At 36.2% G+C, this 21,168-nt stretch overlaps 1 protein-coding gene across 1 annotated transcript in view; it reads left to right on the top strand.

Annotated features, from left to right (window-relative positions):
- Nox (NADPH oxidase) overlaps window positions 1-19,798 on the top strand; it is a 388,201-nt gene extending 368,403 nt beyond the window's left edge. Inside the window, exons 14-18 of the mRNA XM_067145995.2 lie at window positions 3,792-4,188; window positions 4,938-4,997; window positions 12,425-12,634; window positions 14,419-14,622; window positions 17,752-19,798. Coding sequence (XP_067002096.2) covers window positions 3,792-4,188; window positions 4,938-4,997; window positions 12,425-12,634; window positions 14,419-14,622; window positions 17,752-17,949 — 1,069 coding nt within the window. The 3' untranslated portion in view covers window positions 17,950-19,798. The remainder of the gene's footprint in view (window positions 1-3,791; window positions 4,189-4,937; window positions 4,998-12,424; window positions 12,635-14,418; window positions 14,623-17,751) is intronic.
- The last annotated feature ends 1,370 nt before the right edge of the window (window positions 19,799-21,168 follow it).

Here is a 21,168-nt window from a genome sequence, read left to right as displayed (position 1 = left end):
GTGAGGACCTGCCATGAGTGACAAGATTCAAGTATCTTGGCTCCACAATCACTGATGATGGCCGACTTGTCGAAGAGGTCAATGCAAGGATATTCACAGCTTGGATGAAATGGAGAACAACAACTAACGTCACTTGCGACCGGAGGACGAAAGATAATCTCAAATCCAAAATCTATCGTACTGTCATCTGACCTGTTCCACTGTATGGTTGCAAATGTTGGCCGTGTACAACTGAGACAGAGCGTCAACTGGGTGTCAGGGAAACTGAGATGCTAAGATGGACAGCTGGCATTGCTAAACTGGATCGCATCTCCAATGAATCCATCAGGGAGAGATTTGGCGTTGCACTGATTCAAGAAAAAGTGCACGAGAGTCATCTGTGATGGTTTGGACATGTACCAAGGACAGATGCTGAAACTATCGTGCAGATGGGTTACATGTTAGAATTCGCCGGTAGGAAACCAAAAGGACAACAAAAACAGCGATGGGCCGATACCCTTCACAAAGATCTGAAGAGCGTCAGTCTCCACCCTGACGTGGCCTAGGACAGAACTAAATGGAGACAGCGAATCCATTTAGTAGACCCTGCCAGCAGGAGGGACCAATGCTGTAGAAAAAGAAAAGAAGACACTCATTTGCTATTTAAAAAATTAAAACTCTTTACAATAATATATGACATGTTTAGCCCGTATTGTCAACTTTGAACCGTTTAAAGATATTAACATTGAAAGTTCCACCTTTACAATACTTAAAAAAAGTTATTGTTAAAGCAAACTTATAGGTACATGCTTCATTCCTCTTCATTCCTCTTGGGGACATCCTCAGCCTAGCAAATAATGGAAGTTTAATAGTAAAATTAGCATAACAAAAAAAGTGTTATATACATGTCTGCAGCAAATCAAATTTACTTAGTCTTATTGTGTCATTTGACAACAAAATGGTGATGTGAAATCCATTTAAAACATGTCATTGTTGTTCAAGTATAAAAGAATCTTCTGTTTGCATACACACAGGTTAAGAGAGAAAAACCATGACTAGTAGTTCAGTCTTGGTTCTCTGCTGCTATTCATAAAATGTGTTCCATTAATGGGTTATAAACATCTCATCATTGAACAAGTAGAGAATCTTGGTTTGTTCACACACAGGTTAAGAGACAAAATCATGACCAGTAGTTCAGTCTTAGTTCTTTGGTTCTATGCTGCTAATTGCAAAATGTATTCCATTACTGGTTTAATGGATAATAATCAGTGGTGTAGACATGTATATAACACCTTTTTTATTATGCTAATTTTACTATTTAACTCAGGCATGAGTGACGCTAAACCCAGATCAAGTTCGGTATTTGTCTGATCGGAGGCATTTGTCATGTCCATCATATCAACCTCACCACAGCACGTGTAGGTAAACATGGCAAGAGTGCCCATTTCTGCTAATAACTGCATTTGAATTGCAAGATTGCTGCAAGAAGGATAACGACAAGTTAGATAAAGGTCGCCGTTCATGTTGGAGTGAATCAGAACGATTTCTCCAGAGTTTAGAAGAAGTTCTGAGAGCCATAAGCAGTTGCTGATCGACAATGGACAGGACGCCCTCACGAAACCACTCGCAGGCACAGGGAGGATCAGTATTTGTTGCTTTCAGCATGTTGTAGGCTCACTGCTATTACAACTTGTACAGGTGGGATGTTCTGAGAGCCAACAAAGTGAACGTGTCAGATCAGAATGTTCTAAATCATCTGCTTGACCGAGGACTGATAGTAAAGAGGTCTATGTCAAAAATTCCTCTTAAACTACACCATAGGCAGCTCATAACCCATGGTTTCAGAAACAGCACAAATGTATGCCCATTTCTTTTTGAGGTGATCACCATAAGTAAGCGCACATACAACAGGAACAATAGAGTCTGGAGACGATCCAGTGAGAGATGGAAATCGCCTTCAACCTGGAGTGCCATCAGCAGTTTTATGTTATTTTAATGAAAGCATATTTATATACGGTATATTACATACTGGTGTATTTACAGTATTAGCATACAAAATGTTGAATAATTATTAGTCATAATGGGATGATTCTTTTATCAATGTTTACAAGCTTGGCAAACATTATTGTCAAGTATAGAAAACATTACAGTAAAAATATTTTCATTACCTTCAGAAAAATGAATGACGGAAGTTAATTTTATTTTCTAACGGATTTCTGGTCATATCGATGTGATATTGGGACTGTGAGGAGAGAATAAAAATACATTGGAATGTCCTGCTACATTAAGTAACTCAACAAATCCTCCTGTATTATTTAGGAAAACATATGAAGAGAAAGTGGACAGAAGTTTCAGTAAGCAGTGACTTGAATCAATTACAAAATATGTTATTCCGTCGGTAAACAGAAAGAAATAAAATAATCAATATTCACATGCTTACTTATTCTTGAATGGCAATGATACATAGTTGGATAATCACTATCATTGAAATTAGAATTTAATCAAAGTTATACTGGCAAGATTTTCTTCTACTGAGCATTTTGTAAGTTATCAAAGTTCTTGTGCATGCCAAGATATACAGGACCTCTCTTATAGACCTAGACCATCCTGTGGCATTTCTACTCTCCCAGACCTAAGCAGCTGTATGGGAGGCATGCACATAGTTCTTGACCTTGCAAGGAACGTGCACGTGTTCGACCTAGCATTAGTAGCCAGTCTGAATGATGAGACAGTTATCATTGCAACACCGTATTTTCGTATGTAAAAGTTATTTTAAGTACAAGTCGGCTCGACAGGGACGCAATGCATTTGTTCAGGAATTTCCTGCTGAAGTGCCACTTTCATGAACTCAGATTCATGTAATTCTAAATAAATTTGAAACAACTGGACCAGTGCTCCATAAAAAACATGCGTGCACACGAACAGTTTTAACAAAGGAAAAGCTAGATGACATTGGTGCGAATCTTGAACGGTTACCAAATAAATCTCTCACAAAATTAGCACAAGAAGTAGGGGTTTTAAATCTTCTGAACACAGAGCTACAAAGCTGTTATACTGTACATCAAACTGTACAGTTTTACACGGGCCCATTGTTTAAAACCTGCTGATCTAGCCACAAGAGTGAGATATTGTGAGTGGTACGTAGCATCATTGAAAGGTCGTTTATTCGACTCACAGCTCGTGTTCTTTTAGGATGAGGCCTGGTTTCATCTTAATGGTCATGTGAACAGTCATAACTCTCGCTATTGGTGTGCAGAAAATCCTAATTGTGTTTATGAAGTCCCTCACTATGAAGGATAATACTTCTGGTATCTTTTATGAGGTAAGATTTCATATAAGATTGTATACAAGCTTAAAGCACGACGTAAGTTGGGCTGAGGCAGCTGCTGTAGCGCAGAGTACAAATACCGTGCGCTCGGTCAGGGTTTATAAGCGAGACCCTGTACCCTGGTGGCTATTTCCATTCTTAATGTTGGGAACCTGTTACCAAGCTTCTCTATCTCTGATCGGTTAAATAAAAACTGTTAACTGTAACTTAACTGTTACTTTTTAACCTTTTATACTTTTCAAACTTTCATCATATCAAATAACATAAATACCTACCATATATTGTATTTTTATCACTTTGTAACTTATAATTCAGTAGAGAATAAAGAGATGTTCTAATTTTATTTACTTTCCTTCTTGCCAATCTTCCGAGTACTAAACTGTGTGTATGTTACAGATGAGATAAATAAGCCAACTAAATAATGCATAAGAAAGATGTGTGTTTCATGAGAATTCATGTTTGTAAGTAATGTTTGTATTTCCAGATTACGAGAATACATGCGTTCAGAATCGGAGAAGAGCTTTGATGAATGCCAGATGCGCCGAGCTCGTCTGCAGTCTTTAGGATTGGCGTATCTTAGTCCACAGAACAAATCACTGGCACAAAGTTTCCGATACATGCGCAACAAGCCTACAATTATAGCTTTCAAGACTCCAAGCTTGGAAAACTGTGAAATTAGAGCATCGTCTGTAGCAGCACGAGCACTCTCGGGTATCATGCGCCAAAACAGTGGGCAGATTCAAAGCACTAGCCCTGAACGTTCAGCTGAGGAGGGAAGAGTTTCTGCCCCAGTGACTACAAGCAGAGATTCATCTACCAACTCCTTGCTTGAAGGTCACTTTGTTCCTCCAATGAACTATGCTGCTGGAAAACCACTAGAAGTGAGTATTATACAACACTCATATCATATTAATATAAGAATTGTTCCTCATAGGCCTCATAGCTTATTTATGAGATGTCATGATTGGCCTGCTAGCTATATCCATGGCAAAAGAAGCTAAGAAGCAGTAACTTAGTTATACATTTTACTATTGACTGAGTACTAAACTGCGTGTATATGTTACAGCAATTTGAGGACTAGAAGGACATTTGTAACAGGATAAATTGTGCATTTAAAACTAAAGGTGGGGATTATTTCAAAATCTTGCCAAACAAAGTATGAACTTTTATGAAAGAAAAATAGGTTTCTAAATATTGCTCCTCACTAGAAGATGTAATCAGTATTGGTCTTGATATGAATAATTATTTTATCCCTTAAGAAGCCTATATACCATGTAACAGCATGCTGGTTTATTCCATAAAAAATGTCTCTTCAGTGAAGATTATTTTGAATACTCTATACCTGAGTAGTAAATTTAGAAATTACTATTTTATCCCCTTCCCCTGATAATGAATCTACAGTATATTTCACATCACATACTTCAATTGTTCTGCCTAAATTAAAGGTCTTGTGTCAAGATACTTTTCTCAAAAGCCTCATGTAAATAGTTTTAAGAGTTTAAAAAATGAACAATTTCATTTTCCTTCCCTGAAGGTAAGAAATTGATTAATTTATGCTTATGTAACTGTTATCTGAAGCTTTTTAAAAGTACCGTATAAATACAGTTGAATTAAATTATATTTTATCTAGCCTATCTCTGAAGAACAACTTGTTGAAATTCCAGCCTTACAGTTAGGAGAAGGTACGGAGGTGAGTTTTACAAGTGCAGTATGTCGTGTGCTTGTTGGTTGGAGCATGATGTGTGTGTTTACTAAAAACAAATTATGTTCATTCCTAAATAAAGTCTAACAAATAGTAGCATATTACATTCAAAACTTTAAATCAGTGACAACTTAAAAATTAAAATAATTAAATTAAATTAAATTAAAATAATGGTACAACAAACTGGTCTTGAATGGTCAGTTTTGATCTTCCTGATGTAAAAAAAAAAAAAAAAAATTACAAATAATCCTTCCAAACAATTACCATATATAATTAATTAATGTAAATGCCTTTGCTGGTGAGATGTAGTGTTTACATTGCACTATGTCTTCTGGTATGGGCTATATCAAATTTGTTACTTTCATTGACTGGTCTCAGTCTCATCCTTGGCTTTGACAATATGAAAGTGACTGAGGTGTGTGTGAGTGATGCTAGTAATACCATTCCTTATGCAGCCAGTCCCTGTTATGAATGGTGTGAAAATACCACTCATAGGGTTGGTTGGTGCATGCATTTCAGTGGGCTTGGCAGACTGATGTGTAATAGCAGCGGCTGGCTGGGTGAGGAAAGCAATGGGAAACTACCTCACTCCTCATTTCCCTAGTATGCCTCTTCAGTGACGCCTAGGCTATTTATGACAGCTCAATACTGATTGCTGTTGGCGGAGCTCCAGAGGATCAAACCAGCCTTCGGGCTGAATACCCAACATACAACACAATTATCGTAATACAGGAATACGATCATTCTAAGGGTAAAATAATTTTACCAAACAATTTAGCAAAATTAAACATGCAAAAATCTATTCATCTACATTAACCAATCCATAATTCATGACTGTCCGACTCGTTGGCTAAATGGTCAGCGTACTGGGCTTCGGTTCAGAGGGTCCCGGGTTTGATTCCTGGCCGGGTTGAGGATTTTAACCTTAATTTGGTTAATTCCAATGGCTCGGGGGCTGGGTGTGTGTGGTGTATTCAACATTAGAAATCATCCTAGGTAGGGCCCTCATCTTCACAGACATGCAGGTCGCCTAATAGGCCGTCTACTAGAAAAAGACCTGCACCAGGCCTCTCCGGAGGCCATACGCCGTTATTTATAATTCATGACTAACTGGAAGCTCATTTAAGATGTCTTGATTCATGCTTTATTTTTGATTTAGGTTAGTTTTATAAAAGAAGAAATATCTCATCAGCAGATTTTTTAAAGTAATGTTTAATAATTTGTTTTTTCATTTAAGCAGTTTGTCTCTGCATACTGGACATTCAGGATTGGGTAGTAGACAATCATTGTTAAATATGAGAATTCAAATTCGTTCTTATTTTTGATAGTCCTATGAATTTGCATTGTTACATAGCCTTACAATGGTTCTATTCTTCTGAGTTATACATTCACAAGTATATATAACTTATTTCTCAATTAGAAACAACTGATTGCACTACAGATGACAGCTTGGATACAGAAAACAAAAAGCCTATTTATTTCCAACGAAAGAAAATAATTTTTAAAACAATGATACAGAAACAAACCTGAATTACTAGAGCAATAAAAAGAATATTATGAACTACCGTATAAAAAATTTAGTACTGCAACGCCCCCTAACAAGTACAGAAAATGACATTAGGCTAGTTAACGCCACAGGGTAGTGTGCACCCAAGGAAAAAGGAAAAATAAACCAAACAGAACAGAACTTCAGGGTACAATTTATCAAGCATACGAGGAAGCTAGGAAGAGTGCTGAAAACCCAACCCATATAAAAAAACAAGAGGCAAGGATCCCGAGGAAATGCTATGGCATTCACCAAAAAAAATACCAAACTTACATCGATGCCATACATGCCAAGGTACCCACCATGTTTTGCCTAATACTACTGCACGCACAAGTAAGAATTAAAACAAATTTAAATTTCACATTAGTATTACAACCTAAACACTTTACAAAGAATGAAAAATAAATCCCCTGCTGGGGTTTGATGTCCCATTTAGCCGATGCCAGACGGCCCTACCATTAAGTTAGCATTTGGAAATACCAACATGGCTATCCAACACATCCACTTCTGAGCAGACCTCACAGCAGAATCCTTGCTTTATTAATAGCCCACGCGGAGCGCTGAAGTCAGGCGATCGTTGCGCTCTCTGTACACCAGAGCAAATACAGTAGAGACAATATGTGACACTTACAGATTTAGCCTTGTTAAAATGGGAGACAATTAGACAGTGGGGCTCCTAGTGACTTGACCTGAAAAGTCGCACTAAATTCAAATTTCAATGGAAATGCATATACGAAAATGGATAAATAAATTATGTCTAGAAAGAAAGTAATATTGAGATATTAACTTCGAAGTTGCTAAAGCAATTCTGGATAAATGAGTGAAGAATTATTTAAAATGTTATTATTTAAAGACTGAAATTAGACATATAAATACCGGGCGAGTTGGCCGTGCGTGTAGAGGCGCGCGGCTGTGAGCTTGCATCCGGGAGATCGTGGGTTCGAGCCCCACTGTCGGCAGCCCTGAAGATGGTTTTCCGTGGTTTCCCATTTTCACGCCAGGAAAATGCTGGGGCTGTACCTTAATTAAGGCCACAGCCGCTTCCTTCCAACTCCTAGGCCTTTCCCATCCCATCGTCGCCATAAGACCTATCTGTGTCGGTGCGACGTAAAGCAAATAGCAAGAAAAAAAAAAAGACATATAAACAAGATGTAAAATGGACTGCTGTCAAATGGCTTGATTTTTCATTTATGCATTACTTTTTTTGCTTTAGCATTCCTGCCTGAACTTTTACAGTTAGATTTGTCTTTTTTTCTCATTTAACAAACATTGTATCATCACATTAAGACACTTGTCAATAAAAATATTGGCACATTCCTTACACACATGATCCAATGAATTAACATTTAAAAGCTGGACAATTTTCCTCTTAACATGAAGCCTACTAACAGAAAGAAAATCTATAAAATCCTGGCTTTAATCTGAGAAGAGGGATAAAAGAAAGAAAAGTATGAAAATGTTGTCGATAGTGATGCTTTGAGGAATATTTATGTACAATTAGAGTAAAAATGGAACATACTCTTGGCTGTATAGTCGAGGATTTCTAAAGTCGCTGGCCTGGAAATGCTGTGAACAGATCTTATAATTCTTATATAAGCGTAACGTCCCTTCTTTCTTGTACACCTTATCCAAATCACTTCTGTGACATTTCAAAACCCACAGATCACACCAACAACAACACATCGGTATTGAAGGTTAACTGCTGCACTATACAATAAAATATGCATATTATATTTTAAACCAGTTAAAATATGGGTCGAGCAGGTCAGAAGATTATGAAGTACTATAAAAATATCCTTCTCACTGGAAGAATATATATGCAAACACAATATTACTTACATTTTCTTGGCATGAGAGAAGCGAAAGAAAGACTGCGCATTCTTCTCTACTTCATAGTTACTGCAGCCAAACACAGCACATACCTTTCCCCTCATGTTGAGAGGAGATATCAAGGAATGAAATATCAAGGAATTATGTCAACTCACTGAAAACGCATAAATAACACCAAAAACTTCACACAGAGATACACGTGCTCTTATGACAGAATCAGTAGTTCTCAGGTCTACCCGCTAGAGAGAGCTCTATTAGCTGTCCCTCGATATCTCGCTGAGTGTCGCGTATTGTCTCTACTGTATTTGATCAGTCTCTCTGCACAGTGCGAGTTACATAAGTCACTGATAGATGGCATAGGAGTTTGTTTGCTGTCTCCACCATACGAACATACAACACGGAGACATAGTTTCAGAATAATTAGGCGACGAAATGTCCCAATAGCCACATATTAAATGAGTAGTAGACATGTAGACCAATGTTCCGTGCGCCCTTGCACTGAAGATTATCTGTGTCGTACAGATACGTAGATTAATAATACAGTTTGTCTAATAGCGTTGGATCCCAATTTAATATGGTTATTGTAACTAATGTCACAGCTCAATACACACATATTAGGCCAAATACACAAGGCATATATCACCATAGATGAGCCGTGCCCACAAGACACGCAATTAAAATATACGTCTCGTATAAAGTTCATAGTCCAAATTATATATTTTACATTATTAACGTCTCGGTACTGAGGTTAAGAATAAGGAAGCCTTTATCTTCCACTCCTTCAAGGGCCTCTATGGTCTGTGTGGAGGTGGCTTTGCTTTTTTTTTTCTATGGAGTATAGTGAGAGTTAATAACAGTTTTATATTCCCAAGAGTAAAATACAGTACCTGTAGCAAAAAATGTGAAAACAAGCTATGCAAGCTATGGAGGCTCTTAGAGAAGTGGAAGGTAAAGGTTTACACTATCTGCAATCTTGGGAGTTACTGGGATAGTTAGTACTATGCCTGATTACCTTTAACCCTAAGAATTAACTTGGTACTGTACTCATTTCTGGTATAAGCTGAATAAACCCCTGAACCTGATTTCTGTCTAGAAGTGAAAGGTTTCTAAATATTTTGAGTTCCCTCACATCCTTCTGGGTGAATCAAACGTGCCTTTACCACATTAGCTAGGCAGACCACAGAAGAAAAAGTACTATTGCACCATGACTTGTGATTTGCCTGCTATCACCATTTTAGTGTGTTTTGCTCTAAGCCTCTGCATGCTGAGAAAGAGAAATAAAATGCAGAAAAAAATATGCTTGTATCTTAGGGTAGTGCATACCTTGCACAAACAAAGAGTTAAGGAAACTCTCCAAAATCAACTTTTCATGATTTTCTATTGGTTCTGTTTTTGGACCATAAGTTGAGCATATTTTGTAAACTTATGTGCAACAGATTTATGAATGCATGAATTTAACATTACTTCCTTCAAATTTATGCCACTGGTTATCAGTTAGTAAGTGCACCATTGTTGTATACTGTCTGCATTAACAAAGCATGAGAATTGTTGCTTGTGATTTTCAGTGTTTGAAATACGGGCATTATATAATACCATATACAAATATTGGCACTCTCGAAATCTATTGGAAATTGTTTTATAGTGTTATATTCATTCTCATTTAAATGTTAATTATTATGTAATTACTTAACAATTTACAATAATGAATATGCTGTCCAAAATTGAAAACATTGCATGGAATAGCTTTAACTTGTTATAAATTTCATAATCATGAATGATAGTCATTTGGGGTAGTACAAAACTGCAATTCATTGCTGAACACAATGTGATGCCATTCATCAGCAGTCCATGCTTCCCAGTCCTCTCCATTCCAAATGCAGTTGTTTCTGTTGTAGTGTTAACGGCAATGGGATGGTAATTCGCTAGTCCAGCTGCTGTTAGTCTCCGACCAATGGTGCGGGATGACACAGCATGTTGCAGGGAGTTCATTACTTGTTCTCAGATGGCAGGAGCAGATGTGGAGGGGTTACGAGGTGTTCGGTGCACAGTACAGTGATCCTCCCTTGTGGGGGGTTAAGACGTGGTCGACCGGAACCTTAAGGACGAGTATGCCTGCCCTCATGTTCCCATGCAGTCCAATTCAGGCCACTGAATGCCCCACAAATCTGGATGTTGCATGATTCAATCAGCCAGCCAAATGGAGACCCGCAACGACGTCCCTTTCAAACTCCGTCAGGTGCTGATAACGCTGTCTCACACGAGTACACAGCATCTCCATGTCTTTAAGTGATCACTCAACATCTGACGCTGTTCACGCCCCTTTTATACCCTACCAGGCCTGGTAACAACACTAAACATGAACAACACTAATGCACTCTGGTGGCTGTTCTATCTGTCACAGAGAATTGCAACTCTAATCATTTACATACCCACCCATGGAGTGTGCATGTATGAAGTTACATTGGCATCCAACCATTTCTTCTGGGTGCTTCAATTTCTTTTATCAGTCAGTGTAGTTCATATGCATTTTCTTAATCCTAGCAATGTTCCAGGAAAAGATGCCTATTTCTTTTGTGGTGCATTAATTTTCAAATTTAAACAAAAATAAGAGGTTATATCAAGGAAAGGAGCATACACACAGGATTTGGAAGTAAATTTCCTACAAAAATGCTGTGTGAATATTTTTCCTTCTAATGCTAACAGTTTAACAGATATTGTCCAGTGGAATTTCACATTGCATTGTAAGTTCGGGTGGATTATAATGAAAATCATTACTGATATCCATTAGTGATGGAAGTCCAACAATCGTTATACTTTCTCACCTCTGTAAGAGAAACTTTTTTAAGGTGGAAGGCAGAGGATGGGGTACATTGAAAAAAGAAAAACCATCTAACAAGCCAAAGGAAATATGCATGTGGGACATTTGAAAGAGAATAATACACTGACTGTTTGTTAAAAGTACAAGTAGCATTTCCTGAAGAAAAGAGATGAAATGTGATGGAGAGATTGATCAGAGGCAAGTTATTATTGGACTGTTCACTATTCTTACCAACAGTGTTCAAATCTGATTTCTAGTTCAGACTTCACTGTGGGTGGAGCCATGATTACTGCTATCAATTATAATTTTAGATATATAACTTTCATTTCACTTATTTATGGACCAGGCAAGTTGGCCGTGCGGTTAGGGTCGCATGGCTGTGAGCTTGCTTCTGGGAGATAGTGGGTTCGAGCCCCACTGTTGGCAGACCTGAAGATGGGTTTCCTGTGGTTTCCCATTTTCAAACCAGGCAAATGCTATGGCTGTAGCTTAATTAAGGCCATGGCCGTTTCCTTCTCACTCCTAATCCTTTCCTATCCCATCGTCGCTGTAAGACCTCTCTGTGTCAGTGTGATGTAAAGCCAATTGTACACTTATTCATGGTTGTTGAAATAGACAAGCTGTTCAGTAGAACTCGGTTCAGTTCAATGTGAGAAAGTTTTAACTCTCTATATCAAATCATCCTTTATGTAAAGTTTATATTTAAAAATTCCTCAAAAAGTCTACTTTGTAGAGTTATGGTGAAAGATAAAGTAGAATTATTTTTATAGCTATCTGGTAAATTTCAAGGATTGCTAATGTTTTGAAAATTTAACGAGAACCAGACTTTTAAAATTGCAAATCAACTTTTAAGTAATACAGCCACTGTTTCCACACCTCTCCTGCTGCTCTCACCATCTCGTTAAGACCTGGTGCTCTCCCTCCTTTCATCTGGTATCTGCTGCACAATGAAAGTCGCTACAGGAGTGATATTCACAAAACATGAACTAAGAATTTACTTCATTATTAACATCTGTTATATAGCAATTATAACAATAAATTTACAGAAAACAGATTTTCACTACTTTTAAAAATATTAATCTGTTTATGGTACACAGCAGGGAACATGGGGAAACAACTCCTGTAAAGATAGAGCATACCAACATCAAAACTGAAGCAATGTGGCAGGCTTCAGGTCGGTTTTACTAATCCATGATTTCTTTTTTTTCTCTCTCTTTTCAGATATACCTAGATGGACCATATGGTGCGCCATCAAGTCATATATTCAGGGCGCAACATGCAGTACTCATTGCAACTGGAATAGGAGTAACTCCATTTGCTTCAATACTGCAGTCAATTATGCATCGTTACTGGAAGGCACGCCATTGCTGTCCCAAGTGCAAATTTTCTTGGGCTAGCGACATTCCTCCAACTGTGATGAACCTTCGAAAGGTAACGTAAAATGAGATTAACATCACTCTTATTGAATTTTGCTGTGATTGAACAACAGTAAGTAGATATAATATAAGTGAAGAATAGGGACAATGTTGCAGGAAACAATGAATACATAAATGATGACGATGATGATGATGAACTGCATTTGTTGGTGAAAGAATGTCCAATTGTTTCACTTTTAACAATGTAGAAACAGGAAACAAAAGCAATCAATGAAATAAGAAAATTAAATCAATGAGACCTAAATATATAGATATAATTTACCTAAAAGACGGGAAGGGAAGCAATGTATGAACAAATTATCCCATAATAAACAGGGGAAATTCATGTGTTTGTCCTGTGGTCCTAGTCTTTTATCACTCTATTCATCTCTTTCTTGTATCTCTTCCCTTTTCGTATCTTAATCTAGATTTCTTCTTATCCTGCTCTTTTTACATAGAGTGAAAATCTGTCAAGAACACTGATGCTTCTAGATGGTTACCAGCACTCAATCTTGCCTATGTAATGTACAATATGCTTCCTCAATGTGTAGTTAATGGGTAAAGTGACTTTAATCCAATCCATATCCAAGAAGAAGAAGAAGAAGAAGAAGAAGAAGAAGAAGAAGAAGAAGAAGAAGAAGAAGAAGAAGAAGAAGAAGAAGACAACTTGATGATTACCTACCTTATGAATCTGGGAAGCAATGTGCTCATTGGAGTTTGAGAAGAAATGGATGTAGAAGAATTGGGATTAACAATTTCAACAATGGCAGTGTATAAAGATGTTGAGACTGTCATTATTCCTCTGTTTATAAACACAGTCTATGATGTACAGTTATGGTGAAAGATAAAGTAGAATGATTTTTATAGCTATCTGAGAAATTTCAAGGATTGTCCTCGTTTCATCTTTCTGTACTTCCCTCTTTCAATGCTAAACTATAATTTTGTTTATCATATTATTTGTTCCCTGCCATGTCCATACCTTTCTATAGATAACTAAGAGACCATGAGAGAATCGCTGAAATATAATTAAATTCAGAAAACAGGTAGTCACATAAATCAAAGGTAGAAGGGAACAAGGGTAGAGATAAACACAAAGATAGCTAGCTCATTAACTGAAATGGAACATACAGGAGGAAAAATATGAAGTATGAAAGATGGAAAGTTAGAGAGGATAATACGAATACAAGTAAGGATAAACACGGTGGCAGACCAGTGTAAACAGAGGGAATAACGGAAATGAAAGACAAGGACAAACTACACACACATGCGCTCTCTCTCTTTCTCTTTTTTTTTTTTTTTTCTTTCTTTTTTTTTTTAGATGAGCTTTCTTGTCATCAATCCCAATTTTGCCATATCTTCTCAGCAGTGCCTTATGAAACTTGCATAGAAGCTTAATTTACTACAGAAAAGTGTCATGGAAGTGCAAAGGAATTTTGTATTCATGTATCCATATTGACTTATGGGTAATGAAATAAAGACACAAAAGCAGAATAGAAGTCTGTGAAATAAAATTCCTGAGGAGGAGGAAGAGGAGGATTGGAGTGACAGGTTGGAAGATGAATGAAGCCCTACACAACAGAAACAGACTAAATGTTGGTTTCTGATTAGAAAATAGCCTCTCATCTTCTGACTTGTATTCATTTGTATTCATTTTTACATCCCAAGAATATTCACATTATGAACAATATCTTAACATCTATAATAATTCAGTTTTAATGTTTATTTGGAGAGATAAGCAATGTGTGAAATTATATTAATCCAGCTTACTTACTGACTCACTTTGGTTTATATATTTAACAGGTAGATTTCTTCTGGATTAATAGAGATCAACGGTCATTCGAGTGGTTTGTAAATTTACTCTCTCAGCTTGAGATAGAACAAGCTGAACTTGGAGGAGCTATGGAGAGATTCTTGGAAATGCATATGTACATCACTAGTGCTCTACAAAAGACAGATATGAAAGCTGTTGGTCTACAACTGGCACTGGACCTGTTGCATGAAAAGGTAGAGTAACAATTTAAATTCTTAGATTCATTGATATACTAACAACTTCAGACCATCTGAGTGTATTCCTCTCCATCTGGTCAACCTTTATTTCTTTACCACTTGTCTTCATATCTCACTATTTTTCTTTGTCTTTTAAAAGCACACTTCTCAGAAATATTTTGCAGGGTTGAGTGGTTCAGATGGTCGATGCACTGATCTTCTGGCCCCAACTGGGCAGGTTCAATCCTGGCTCAGTCCGATGGTATTTGAAGATGCTCAAATACATCAGCCTCGTGTCAATAGATTTACTGACATGTAAAAGAACTCCTGCGGGACTATATTCCGGCACCTCACCATCTCCAAAAACTGTAAAAGTAGTTAGCAGGACGTAAAGCCAGTAAGATTCTTCTTCTTCTTATTCTTCTTCTTCTTCTTCTTCGTCTTCTTCTTCTTCTTCTTCTTCTTCTTCTTCTTCTACGAAATTTCACTTTTACAACTTCCACCTAATTTTCATTTATTGTTAGCAACTATGTCTAACTGCTTATATCATTATAGACAGGTAATGTGCCTAGTACTGGTATATTATTTCTTTAGCCGTCTGGCACCATGGCTAAATGGTTAGTGTGCTAGCCTTTGGTCACAGTGGTCCCAGGTTCAATTCCCGACAGGATCTAGAATTTCAACCATAATTGGTTAAATTCGCTGGCTCGAGGGCTGGATGTATGTGTTGTCTTCATCATCATCATTTCATCCTCATCGTGACGCGCAGGTTACCTACGGGCATCAAATCAAAAGGCCTGCATCTGGCGAGCAGAACTTGTCCTCGGACACTCCCGGCACTAAAAGCCATACGCCATTTCATTTCATTTCATTTCATTTCATTTCATTTCATTTCATTTCTTTAGCCAAAAGTGGTTAGTTGGATATAAAACCAATAACATCATTAGAATATTACTTCTTTAGCCTATTTTTGGTGTATCTTTGTCCCATAGCAGTTGCAGCTTCTGTGATAGAAAACCTTCATATGTTATATCACCCTCCTAACTCCCACATCAAATCTTCAATTCTCTATAAGCTCAAGACTTAAATCCTTAAGTCATTCATAACTTCAGTAATTTTGTCTGCAATTCCTATTGCTCCTTTTTCTTCTCCCTCACCTATTGTAATCATTAGACTTCAGATCTTTCAGTTTTTTACCTATTGTTTTTCATAAGACCCTATCAAGCCTATCTGTGAAAATTATCTGTATTATGTACCTACCATCACAGTAAATGAAATTTGATACTGCCTGTATGTATCTACATAGTTTAAAAAAATTAGGGGAACATGTTTTTGAACGTATGCCATACTTCACAAAACAACACCTCACAGCCAGGTATATTACCAACTAAACCATTAAACAAAATGCAGATCAGTAGTGATTGATTGGTGCTGCTGTCTCCTTCACAGTCGATCATTGGACTCCGAAGGAAAGACGGATTGCCATTTGGTCCACATTCAATGCTTATATGAGAATTTATGCCAGTGAGATAAAATGATATAATAAAGTTATCTTCGGTCTATTAATAATGTCATTGGTTTAACACCCCACAAACTATTTTTACAATTTGGGAGACATACAGTAGGTGGTGGAATTTTATCTCATGAGACTGCTTTTAAGTGTCTGTAATTTTATTGACACAAGACTGGCATGCTCAAGCACCTTCAAATACCACTCGACTGAACCAAGATTGAATCCATCAACTTGGACTCTAATGGGCATTGCTGTATCATTTGAACCACTCAATTTGGTTTACCTTCAATTGCTTCATTTTCAGAGAAAAATTATGATGATGATGCTTGTTTAAAGGGGCCTAACATCTAGGTCATCGGCCCCTAATTGTACGAAACGAGACTAAATGTAATGACAAATTAAAAGTCTGTCCATCCGTCCATCCATCCATCGGCCTCACGTTTTGAATTCTGGTCAGTGGAGGATTTAGCACACCAGGTGAGTTGGCCGTGTGGTTAGGGACGTGCTGCTATGAGCTTGCATCCGGGAGATAGTGGGTTCAAATCCCACTGTTGGGAGTCCTGAAGATGGTTTTCCATGGTTTCCCATTTTCACACCAGGCAAATGCTGGGGCTGTACCTTAATTAAGTCCACAGCCGCTTCCTTCCAACTCGTAGGCCTATCCTATCCCATCGTCGCCATAAGACCTATTTGTGTCAGTGCGACGTAAAGCCACTAGCAAGACAAAAAAAAAACATAACTTCTTACAGACATGAAACTTGGTATTTGGGAAGTCCTGTAAAAATACAGTAAAACAAATTTTTATTTGTTTTCAGAAAGGCACTTAACGGAGCTGAAAAGAAGTGAAAAAAGAGTTGAATAATATTTTATGAGGATGCTTATATCTCAAAAATAGAAGATGTTACAGATGTGAAAATTGGTATTTGGAATCTCCTTTAAAAAGTAAAGAAACATGTACTGTTTTGTTTTTAGAAAAATCCATTGAGGTAGGTGTGGGGGTGCAGATGTACTGATAAAAAGGTTGAATTCTTTTTATGGGGATACTTATATCTCAAAAACAGATGATGTTACAGATGTGGAAACTGGTATTTGGAATCTCCTTAAAAATAAAGAAACATGTCTTCTTCAATGTGGGAGAAGACTGTTTCTCACATATACAGTTCTATGTTGCATGGTCATCTTAGCCCCCATAAGGCAATAACACAAATGTGGTTTGAAGAGTTTCTGGGGTAAATGAAACTGAATTTTTCGGCGAGTTTTTATACTTTAGGGATTTTCAGATAAGGTATTAGTACATTACCGAGGAACGATTACTTTTATCAAATTACGAAATCCGCGCGAGCGAAGCCGCGAGTAACTGCTAATTTATTACTCTATACAGAATAACAATGTACCTGCACTACCGGAGCGTTCATGGCTCTGTACATATGAGTATCGCGTTAGCACTATATTGTGAGTGTGAGTGCTTTATGGAAGTGAGAGTGAAACTAATTCTGGTAGTTTCAGTCAGTGTTAATGACAAATTATTCTGTTCTGTTCTATTATTTTATGCTTGGATATGATGATATTGACATAAAATGGATCATTAATAAAGCTGTGCACCTAAATATTGCTTTTGTATTTTTATTCTGTAGGAAAAACGAGATTTGATCACCGGTCTGAAGACAAGAACTAATGCTGGACGACCAAACTGGGACAAGGTGTTCAAACAGTTACTTGATCAGAAAAAAGGAAAATTGACTGTGTTTTACTGTGGACCCCCGCAACTTGGAAGGATACTAAGGGTCAAGTGTGATCAGTTTGGCTTCAGTTTCCGCAAAGAAGTCTTTTGAAGATTTGAAGCTGAAAAATGTAAGAAATCTTCTGGGACTCCTTGTAGTACTTCAGTCGCTCTTTTGTAATCTGAAGTTGTTGAAAGGATGTAATTTATTAAAGAGATAAGGCATTAAATCCTTTACATTTAGGTAATATATATAAGTAAAAAATCATTCTATTCATAAATCAATGCATCTTTATGTATGTATTGGTAAAGAACCAGTTTCATTCATAGTGATGATTGAAGTTTGTATAAAAAAGCTGGAAGAATGTTTTGTATATCAATCACAAACATACTGTTACTTGTTTCTTGTTCTTATTTTTATCTTGAGACAGAATATCATAATTATCAAGGTGTTGTTGACTCATCAGAGAAAGTGCTAGCTAGGATTGGGCATTAAATTCTCTCTTTCTTGAGCTTGAAAAAGAAGCAGTGATATTCTGTGCAATAGTATTATTTTTAAAATGTTTATGAGAACAAGACCATTGTTTTAATTATTTTATGTACCCAAAAATTTAATTATTCAGTACCTACCTATTGTATTTTGCCAATACATCATTTTAGCATGTGTAATGAATATCAGAGAAAGAAATATAGATCCCAAACTCTTATTGGTAATTTGTATTTCCTCAGGATGCATATTAACAACAAAAACTAGAATTCAAAGACCATTGATATGAATAATAGGAGTAAGTTATTTTTAATTTTTTATGGACTTCTAAACATTAGTAAGACGCATGGTCATAAAAACATCATTTTACTTTTTGACATAAATACATTTCTTATGAACCTTCAGATATCAATTCACTCAGTTTGAAGCATAATTTTATTCTCAAATTGATTTATAAGAAGGAACATACAAAATATAAAATTAACAATATGCACTTATCACAAAAACTATGTTGTTACCTTTCTCATCTGCTGCTTCCTTGTGTAGATGAACAAAGTTGTTAGCATATCAACCAAAAGTAGTTCATAGGAAGGTGATAAAATCTGAGGCTGTAATGTAATGTATTGTACATACCGTATGTTTAACTTTTTAAAAGTATATTTATAGTGGAATCCTTCCTTTCAAATATATTTTAATGTTTTTTTATGTTGTACCACTTCAAATTCATCTCAATGTTTTGTCTTTTTTTAAAATCTACTATTCCATATTTCTACTTTTTTTTTCCTGAAACATATAAACTTACACACTGTAGCTCAGACATATACAGTAGTATAATATCTATTTTATAGATGGTGATATTCACAGACTACTGCTAATCAAAAAGGACATTTTATGATTCTTCTATCAGAGTTTATTTTTTATTACTAGTGTATAGAAAGTATGTTGCAGGGTAACTTATGTATATAGTACCATAGGAGATAATTTATAACAGATTTTTTAAAGTTTCTATTTCCAATCAAGGTTTTTTTGCTTCTTTTTTCAAATAATATATTGTATATATTTTAGCTCTCTGTATATCTGTCTGTATATCATTTCTTAATAATATGTATAGACAATGAAATTTTATAAAGTGAAGTGAAAGTTATCAAATACCTTATAAGAAAAGGAGAGATAGATACTGTAATTGTATGATTTGTAATTACATTTGATGATTTCCAGGGTATAGTTTAATCAATAGTGTTTATTTAAATAGAGTTATTTTATGTAAATATTTATATACATTTTGCAAAAGAAATCATAGTGTACATACACAAATGTAAGAATGTAAAATATATATTTTAAATGCATTGAATGTAGACTAAATCGTATTCTATGTACCGTATTTATTATAATGTGCAAATGATTTCTGTGAATATGAAGTATTGTACAGTTTATTTGTAAGATCTACTGTCTATATACAGAGTAAATGAGTTTTATGAACTTAAAACCTTTGTTTCTTATAAATAGAATGACAAAATGAGGAGCAGAAGGTGGTCTTGAGTAAGATCCAGAGTTAGATTTTAAATATGATACTGCTCCTAAACAACAATACTGCCTCACACTAGATTCTTATTTTATTCTTGATTTTACTATTGCATCCTTTATCCAAATTGGACAGAGTTTTCACTCTGTGTACATCAAGTACAAGTTGCCGATGTTCTGAATTACAAAAATATTTATCAAGGCAACTGATGTATAGCCTATTTTAGCAAGCCTGTAACCTGTTTATCATGTTCCTAGAACAATATGTCCCAACCTGAACAAAGAACATATTAGTAGTTTAATAGACTGCAGAAGCATCAACTCTAAATTCTCATTTTGTGGAAAACTTATTTGCATTGACACATTTATGCATAGAAATAGTATTAGATTATATGTAGGCCTTTCAGCATCCATAAGCACATGCTAAGAAATTAATGCAACTTAATTTCTCAGCACTGATAAAATTTAAAAAAAATTTCTACACTTTCTGGATTATTCCATAACAAAACAAAATCAGCAGCAGAATTTAACTGAAAGTATTTAGTTTGTATTGTTAACACAGTGCGGCAAATATTTCTGTTACTATGATGAGCACGAATGTTCCAAAAGCTTAGTTGCCTGCGCATGCAGAAAAACATATTTCCCACTCAATCGTCAAATCCTTGCTGGCTGCAACTAAGCAGCTGTTGTTGAACTACTATGTCAGTTTGTGCAACATAACAAAAGAAAGTTAAAAATAAACTGTACCCTTTATAATACTAATAGAGCTTGTATCTTGATTAAAACATATGACTATCATATTTCCTGATATTTCTGTCTGTACTTTGAGACTTAAGATTAATTCTTTCATTTTTAATTAAAATGTAGATTTAATTTCAAACAGAATTTTAATATACATAAAATTTCCATAAAATATAAATTCAGGTCTTAAAGGAGGAAAACTTCATTCAGTTCTTTACCAGGTAGTAGTGTCTCAAGAATATGTACCGGGCATTCACACACTGTAAAGCTACGAAGTTAATAGGGTATCGCCGGAAATACGAGCAATCCGCTGGCCAACCTCTTTGATAAAATTGAGGCTATCATTGCCCCAGGTACCAATGGCTACTGGCATGAAGAAGAATTTGTCCAACAAATCACTGTCTTCTCTTCTTTTTAGCATTTTTCCTATCTGCAACTGCACCTCCAGCACTCATTGATGAAAGCGGTAGATTGGACTGGGTGAATGTGTCAGCACAGGTAAATTCCAACAGGAGAGATGTACCCCTTTTCCATGTCACAAGTGTCATCCTGTCTTGCCTTTTACTGTCTGAACGGTAGCAA

Source organism: Anabrus simplex, chromosome 4 (assembly GCF_040414725.1).
Source record: "Anabrus simplex isolate iqAnaSimp1 chromosome 4, ASM4041472v1, whole genome shotgun sequence".
NCBI lineage: Eukaryota > Metazoa > Arthropoda > Insecta > Orthoptera > Tettigoniidae > Anabrus > Anabrus simplex.
The sequence above is the reverse complement of the archived record's forward strand: the minus strand, read 5'-3'. Positions and strand labels throughout refer to the sequence as shown.